General features: G+C 36.6%; 1 protein-coding gene across 1 annotated transcript; it reads right to left on the bottom strand.

Annotated features, from left to right (window-relative positions):
• Positions 1 to 7,888: 7,888 nt before the first annotated feature.
• On the bottom strand, positions 7,889 to 8,983 carry LOC140167795 (allatostatin-A receptor-like). Its single transcript, XM_072191088.1, has one exon. It carries the CDS (start codon positions 8,840 to 8,842, stop codon positions 7,889 to 7,891), a length of 954 nt encoding a protein of 317 aa, XP_072047189.1. The 5' UTR covers positions 8,843 to 8,983.
• Positions 8,984 to 9,234: the final 251 nt, after the last annotated feature.

Raw genomic sequence — 9,234 nt, 5'->3', positions numbered from 1 at the left:
TGAGCATGTTAATCGCTCGGAAGGCGAGACCCCTTCGGGGTCTCGCCTTCCGAGCGACTAACATGCTCACCATACCTCAACAAGACACCGATTATCTATGGTAATGGTCTGTTTCTCACCCTTTATCTACTACATAGTATTCGAGTCAACAATTGATGCCCCATTATGATATCACAGACTATCACATGTAAATTTGACCTGAACCAAGTGACCTATAACCTGAGCTATGATGTCCTATGATGTCCGCTGGTCAGTTGGAACAGATTTTCCCTGTTTTTATCTTTAACCGTTAACCTTTCTTTCTTTCTTTTTTTTCTTTCTTTTTTTTTCCTTCTTTTTTTTTGCACCCTATACGATTCTATTGGGTCTTTGGGGGGCCTTTTCGAAGGTCACGGTCTTAAAATACTGCTTGGCAGACAACAGATTCGAGTTCAGCATACCCAAAATAACCAAAATAAGCTGGTTGCCACTTTTACGCAAACTTGCCGCTAGGAACACGATTTTTACAAAATAAAACCAGTCTATATAGACGAATCTCACGAGCCAAGTCATGGTAAGGATTTGGTCGGCCATTACTGGGTCCCCGCTGCACCAAACTGATGTTTTGACCGCCCAATTGTGCGAATAAAAGCCGCCTAACGCCTAGAGAAGATGCAAGGACGCGGAGGGTTAATAGAATAATATATACAAGAGAGATAATTCCGCAGGTAATCCCGCCGCATTATTATAGAATCTAAGCATATAACAGCACTAGGCAGCCATTTAATGATGCCAAAACCTTAATACGTTACGTAATTAAAACACCCAGTCAGATATATTTCACACCTGCCAAACACAAGTCACCCAATTTCGATAACTGGATGTTGAATGTACACTCTCATGAATATTGATTGGCAACATTTTCCAATATGTCAGCGCTCAAATCGGATACAATAGAACAATAGACCCTTCAGTGTAATATGACTGGTTCAATTCTCATTCATGTGTGCTGCCAGTTCGAGGCTCTCCTCGCACATTATGTATTGTGTTTTATGGAAGGGCATAGCTGGGGTGAAAATTGTTTATCAAGAAGGGACTACGAAGCAGTCTATGGTTAAAGTACATTATACAATATGGTGTAGCATTCATAATCAAAGGTGAAATATTGCATTTATACTAGGCCTATATGCTTTATTACATGAATTGCTTCAATATATCCACTCAGTGCTGAAAAGCTACAAATTAACTGTTCTCTGTGTAAGTTTGTTAATGATTAGAAGTTTACTGAAGATTTTTTATATATCATTTATTATACATCACTCTGCAGGTTGCATTTGTTGCTGTAACTTATTTCATATTTAAGCATCATTTCTATTGTCTTGCAACGGTATACTTATAATGCCAGAATGGATACCACGGTGACTGTGAGAAGATAAGCAAGGACAGCAAAGTTTTTTCAGAGCATCGCGCATTGCATTACGAAATTTTTGACAGCAGCAGACATACAGGATCGGGTTGATACATGAGTTCAGCAGAAGAAAAGTATACCCTATGGTAAAAACTGTTTTCCTTTGTTTTTCATTTAAAAAGTCAATTTTAGTCACATCTTCAAGTATTTCATCTAATAATCTAAATCGAGCTGGCAATTGACAAAGGAAAAAGACTATGTTGTTGAGAACCAATGTACGAGTAACTTGATTCTTGATTTGTTCCCCGATTTGTGCACTATTGTTTGTAAGTTTTCGCTTGATCAAAACTGAAATAATTTTAACAGAAATAGAGCAGTTAATAATTAAAGAAACTAAAAATGAACAAAATAAGAATACTTGTGGAAATACAATATATGTTTTGCAAAATGCAACATGAACAGGCAGATGTGAGAATGCTTCCTCTAAAGGCCAAATGAAACAGGTTGGATGAAGTTTATTTCTAGATGTATGTACCATACTAAGTGCAAAACCAATCAACCATACCGCAATTATCATAGTAAATGTACGCCTTTCCCCCTTCATCCGGCGATGTTTAATTGGTGCACAAATTGCCAGGTATCTTTCCACAGAAATCAGTGTGATAAAACCCAATGACGCATAATAGGGCATATGTATAGATACCCCAAGAATATAACAATCTACAGGCCTGCTTGAACTGAGAAGAAAATCATGCTGAACATCCGAGGTCCAATAATCCAAATGTCCCCATATCGACACACATGCTATGAAGAAAATATCTGCGATGGCTAAGTTGCTCATAAAAGCCGTCAAACCGCTCTTCATTTCTGGAATTGTCAACACTGATATCAAGAAGGTAACATTTCCTAATATGCCAAAAGCACTAACAATAGGCACTACAACATGCAATAGCATGTATTGAGCTGCATTTTTAATGGAGAAAATCAGTTCCATTGCTAAAGCTGGATCAGTTACATTGATGATATGCTCTGTCTCAAAACATGTGTTGGTGTTTTGAACAGCATCCATGATGAAATTACTGTCATCAACAATATCTTGCACAATTGAAAAAGTAAGTTGCGATATTGGTATTTCAACAATTGTATTAAATATTGGTGTTGTTTTGGCACAAGTGGTCACTGTAAGGGCTCACTATCGTATCTCCCTCTCAATCAATACAGTACTCGGTTAAGTTTTTCTTTAAAAACAAACATGAGTGCAAAGGTATATTGATGCTGACTTTTTCTATGACAAGTCTATGAAACACACAGGAACTAGAAAAGCAGTATACACGTGACTTTTCTTGTCCCTAATGAACTGTGGATAACATGAGATTCAGTCAATGTAGACCTAATCGCTATGACCACAATAACTCATCCCAATGACATAGTTCAATAACCTCAATTAAACAATCATAGTGCACAATTTGCCCTCAAGTTGCAGAGTATGAGTTTTTGTACCCAAATTTTTAAAGGTCATTCAATGAATGTACAAATGTATTGTTAAAGAACTGCACCCCTGATTGATGAGGATGTTGTGGATCCTAGTGAATGGAGTTGGAGTACAGATGGGGAGATGAAGCAAAATTGACTTGATAGATTTGGTAACGACTATATTAAGGCAGCTGTGTATGTACAATGTACTCTTAGACATGCATGTAATAATTACTCACGCAAGACATATAAAAGTATACATTTGTTTAAAGGCAAGACATCAAGGAATCTAAATATAAATACGGATTTGGTGTAAACACAACAATTACGAAGAAAATCACACAAAAAGTGAATCTTGGCAAATTTTTTGGGTACATCATAACAAAAAACACTCTTTCCAAACAAATTTCTTTTTGTGTTTTTCTTAATCTTGAGACTCCACTCCATTATAGTTGCTTTAGGTAGATAGAGGTTGCAAACAAACATCTAAAGGGTACCCATAGGCCTGATGGACGTTCCTAGATTGGCAAATCACTCGAGAGTACAATGTATCAACACCGAGCACAGAATGCTGGGAGTGCGTGGACCTTTATGTGGACCTAAAGCTTCAAAGATCGCTCTCAAGCTACGTATTTATTTATCTGGCATCCCCAGCTCACATTACAGGTTTTGTATTTGGGCATAAATCTGGTTATCGCCCCAAGGCAAGAATGAGGACATCCGTATCTAGTGAGAAGATTTCAATACACGTGGCACCATAGACGGTTGCATCTGGAGCATGCAAGATCAGCTTGGTGTCAACTACTTCCTGAAGGCTCTGCAGGTGAGTAACAACTCTGTGACATGCTTCGGACTTGCTTCATTGACACCTTAGTGATACGTGTTTCATCGGTGATGTGACACAAGATTGGTGGGTGTCCATATAGGCCTAAGATCTTACCTTGGCAAAGATTTCGCACAACCTTATGTGTTTCGATGTTAACGTAGCTCCAACCAAGAAACCAAGATTGAAGATGTGTTTGGCGACAGCAGGCCTTCCAAGTACGGTACCGTTGGAGACCTCTTCCGGCATGATCGGAAATGGCTATTCTGCGATGTTTTAGTTTTAGCTTAAAACCTGTTTGACTAAAGCAACCCGCACTTCCAAGATGCTCACTAATACTAATCAACAGTGAGTTAAGGAGATGGTGGTATTATTTACATGAATATGACAACAGCAGACGCCCTTAAGTCATCATTTATAATTATTTATACGAACGATTATAATGTTCTAAACAATGATAATGGTGGTAATTTGTTGGTATTTTTGATACCAGCATTTATTTGACAAAACTTAGCTTAGCTCAGAGAAACTTAGCTCAGACATAGACTATTATTCATTTCATAATGTTCTGCCTTTGTTGTATCATGGAGAAACAACAACAGACAAATTACATGGATGGCTGATTAGATGTGATTGAAACGCAATATTAAATGACATGAATTTTCAATATTTACCGCCCACAAACACATGTTATTTTCACATGGAATTTTGGCAACCATTTTGAAACGGCCGTACCTTGGCTTTGGCCAAATTTGCATTGATTATTTCATAGCGAGTGTGTAGAAGAATTCAAATATCACATATATACTTTTGAAGGCCCTGTAGTTCTTGAGTTATGTTGTAAAGAGGGCTGAATCATCAACACTTTTGTAACATACTGCAGTTACTGTCCGTTTTCCTATACACAATACACAGTGCTCTTTCCCATTGACGCGTGACCTTTACAAATAGCCCTACGTTAACAGTATGGGGATATGACTAGTTAACGTCGCTGTGTGAAAAATAACCGGCCAATATTAAAAGTACTCTTCTAAAGTTCTAGAAAATATAGTTTTTAACATGTCCTAAATTTTTAGCTAATTTAGATGTTTGGAAATATTCGTACTTTGGTGTTTTAGTTAATTTTATAGGTAATAGTATATTGCCTAGTTAACGTCGCTGTGTGAAAAATAACCGGCCAATATTAAAAGTACTCTTCTAAAATTCTAGACAATATAGTTTTGTAACATGTCCTAAATGTTTAGCTAATTTAGGTGTTTGGAGAGGGTCGTACTTTTGTGTTTTAGGAAGGACATGTAAACGACAGATAACACCAAAAATATGAAGAAATTATTTCCAAACCGTGTTAAGTCAAAAATCATTATGTTGCTCATTTTCAAGAATGCTGGTTTACAAAAAGCACGCCATTGTCTGATTTCGTGAACAAAGCCACACATAACATTGTTTCCTTTCGTTTCCTTTATAATCGGTTACCCAACTGAAGCTATGAATACCAGCTTTATTGCGATATCGCACATGAAAACAGTCACTTGTGCACAACCAGAGAAGATCCGATTTAATCAGTTGAGCTGTTTCAATGAGTGTTATCTTGGTTTAATAGCTTTTAATGGGGTTAAGTCCTGCAAAGGTCGAGATGAATTCTACTGTAGACATGACTGCATCATGAAACATACATAACTCATTAACAACAATAAATTAAGCAAGTTTCAAAGTATATGATTTGTAGAAAGAAACTTTTGCAAAACACGAAAGTGTTACTTTTCAATATTATATTGATTTTGATAATGGAAATCGATTTTTTTGGCTGCTTCGACCAACAATACATCGTGTTTTTTACATATAAAAACTTGTTTGAAGCCTTAATCACAAAAATTGCACAGCGTTCGAAATCCATCCTTTTACAACTGGACTATAACCACTTTGTTACATTCTGACTTTGGTACTTACTGTGGAACACGGAAAATTACGAAAATTGATGGAGAGTTACACTAAAAAATCTTGTATTGAACTTACTTAACTAAATTAAAGTAACCTACTAAGAAATACTAAGAAAAGGTAATTGTTTCAGCATCGTATCACCGTACATTTGCACCATGTCAGTGTGACATCAATCTGATTGTAAATCAAAGTCGATCCGTAAGAAGAAAACGTTTTTGCTATCAATACTTTGTTTACGAACCAATGACGACTTACTTCAGTGATGTGAGACTTTATAATGAAAGTTGAAACTCGTTTGAAACTTTCCTTTAGTTCGAAACGATGATTTTGCTACATTAAAGAGGTCCATCTTTGATATTTATTTAAGTATCGACGTGCGCTGTTCCTGATTCAGGATCTATTGATATCGGACATCGAAAGAGCTTCCTCAAACCTCGTCTGAATTGTTTATATTTGAATCCATAAACAAAGAAATTAACAGCTGAGTTACTTAGAGCCATTAAGGTTGGTCTGAACCCTTGAATTATGGATACTTTCGGGCCTCATAACTTCTAAATTGTTGGTCTAAAGTATATATAAGTACTAGTATACATATTTAGAATGGCAAAGACTTGATAAGTTCATCTGTGAGGTCAAATTTGGGCCAAAATGCCATTTTTGGCCCAAAATCTAAAAATAACAGTTTTGGCCCACTTTTTTTCGTGCACCGTAACAAAAAAATTCTTGGGCCAAAAAAGTAGATCTAAATATCTAGAACCTGTGTTTTTCATTTTTTTGAATTTTGACCAATTTCACCAAAAATTTGTAAAATTTGGGCCAAAATCGGGCTTTTTTATGATTTTTTTTGAAAAATCAGCATTTTTTGACCATTTTTGGTGTAAATTTCGCCAACCGTCATTTTTGGGATTTTGGGCCAAAAATGTTATTTTGGCCCACATTTGACCTCACAGATGAACTTATCAAGTCTTTGCAATTCTAAATATGTATACTTTTATATACTTTAGACCAACAATTTAGAAGTTATGAGGCCCGAAAGTTTCCATAATTCCAGGGTTCAGACCAACCTTAAGATCGTAATTCTGTGAGCTGTAGAGCCGAGTGTGAATTTAAATCCACTGGAATAACCCATTCTATTTATTTACGTTAATTGTTATAGTTCAGGGTATGTTAACAAACTACATCACGTAGTGACAGTTATACGAGACTAAATTATGTGATAATAGTGGAAAGTGGTCAGATTTCGAAAAATTAAAAATGGCTTTTGTTTCAGAAACCCAATTAATTTGAGTTGTATCATCTTGTTCATTAAAACTTAAGTGTATCAAGTTGTTTTTGTTGTAATTAATTTACTCAATGCAACTGAAGCATCAACTTCACTTACATTTAATTAAGTATAGACGAATCCAATTTATACGCATTCCTACACCTCAATGGCAGCCATATTTGGGTCCCCGTCGGCTCCATCTCACCTAAAATGTGAAATGATGCGGCCTTGGAGGGTATTTTAAACTGCATTCTATCACCCGTGTTACGCGTAGACAAAAGAATGATGACAGTTTACAACACAAAAGAATCTAACATCGAATTTTAAGCGGCTTTAATCCACCAAATTGGGCAGTCACCACACCAGTTTGGTGCTGCGGGGACCCAGTCATGGCCGAGTAGTAGTGCTGACATACAATTAAGTAATTCTAATAAGTGATACAATTTTGAGCACGTTGAACTGAATTAGTTAATTTTGTTACAAATACTAAGGAAAAGTTAATTATTGCAGCATAATGTTATCACCCAACATTCTAACCTTGTCAGCCTGGAAGGGGTTCTCCCTGGTTGAAGGTACACGGGGACGTGCCACAGTTTTTTGGGTACTTTTCAGCGATTTTGGTATATCGATGGGTGGTATTTCAGTGAAGAGCAGTGCGTCAAATTCTGCTATCTGAGTACTTTTTGTAAAAAAATTGGTATGTACTGATGGGTTGCAAAAACAGCAAAAATCTGCGTGGCACAACCCCGTACAAAATGCTTCGAAGAACATGTCTCTGAAATCAATCTGATTGTAAATCAATGTCGATCCATAAGAAGAAAACGGTTTTTTTATATTTTTCTAACGCTACTTTTGTACACAAACAAACCAATGACGATTTAATTCAGTGATTTGAGACTTGATGCAAGTCAATACTCGTTTAAGACTTTCCTTTGTTTGTTTATAAGTCGAAACAATGTGTTTGTAGATTTTGCTACATTAAGAGGTCCATCTCTGACAGTATTTAAGTAACGACGTGCGCTGTTCCTGATTCAGGATCTATTGACATCGGACATCGAAAGAGCTTCCTCAAACCTCGCCTGAATTGCTTATATTTGAATCCATAAACAAAGAAATTAACAGCTGAGTTACTTTGAGCCATTAATATCGTAATTCTGTGAGCTGTAGAGCCGAGAGTGAATTTAAATCCTAAATTATAGAAGAAAAAGAAGAACTGGTTTGGTGTCCAACACACAACGTAAGCTACAAAAACGAGGAGTAGCGTCTTCAATACATTTCTTCGAGCTCGTTTAAGACTCTCTTGTAGCGTTTCTGGTTGACCATTGGTTGATCGATTTTCATTTGTTGCGCTGGTGCTCTCCTGACCACTTTGATTTTTTGATAGAACAAAGATGATATGCCCGTAAGCAAATAGCATCACTGAAAGTGGCAGAAAATATTGCACAGAAAATATAATAATTCCAATACCTTTTGTCCACGTTATCTGTCGTGTCATACATACGTTATCCTTCACATAGAAACGTACCGAGTCTGGAAGTTTATAAACGAAAGCGAAAAACCAAACGCAACAAATGAGAATAACGCTCTTTGTTCTAGTGAACAGTTTGATATATTGAAAAGGAAAAACTATGGCCACATATCTTTCTAATGTTAGAACAACAAGATTGAATGTCGAAGCCACGAGTAGGGCAAATAATGCTATCGAAGCGTTCCACATTTGACAAAAAATGGTTCCGGCTATTCCTGACGATGGTGGACCCGAATCTGGTATATTAGCTTGAAGAAATATGAAGATACAAGCTAAAAAATCTGCAACAGCTTGATTAAATATCAATGCATTGGTAAGAGTGTGCATATCGTGGTTGTGGTGTATGACTAAACAGACCAGAGTATTTCCAATCATACCAAAGAGTCCAATGATGGTCTTGACTATCCTCAGGTAAAGAACTGGTTCCATTTTGTGTATTTTGAACAAAGGTGTAGAACTAAATTAATAAAGCTAAAAGCGCGGCTGCTATTAAGGATGATCGAACCGAACCGTCAGATGCGACGCAAAAAGAGCTAGTAATTCCAGATCGGCGGTCTCCCATGATGTCGTGATTTTACATGTTTGAATGAATTATTGTTTAAGAGGCGTACCTAATGTTTAAAAGCCTCAATCTTTTATATCAAAATCCGCTTTTGATTTTGCTAATCAATTCTCCAATCAGCACGGTTCGACAGTTCCAGAAATGTATTTTGGGTAACTTTCCTGAAGTGAGATGCTTGAAAATCGATATCAGGTATATTACACAATGGAGGACAATTTACAAACAAATTCGTATTTCTCAGTGTTGATAGGGTGGTAAC

This window comes from Amphiura filiformis, chromosome 13 (assembly GCF_039555335.1).
Source record: "Amphiura filiformis chromosome 13, Afil_fr2py, whole genome shotgun sequence".
Taxonomy (NCBI): Eukaryota; Metazoa; Echinodermata; class Ophiuroidea; order Amphilepidida; family Amphiuridae; genus Amphiura; species Amphiura filiformis.
This window is presented reverse-complemented; position numbering and strand designations above follow the sequence as displayed.

Excerpts from the sequence above, each read along its gene's own strand:
- LOC140167795 (XM_072191088.1), bottom strand. The coding sequence starts at position 8,842 with ATGGAACCAGTTCTTTACCTGAGGATAGTCAAGACCATCATTGGACTC.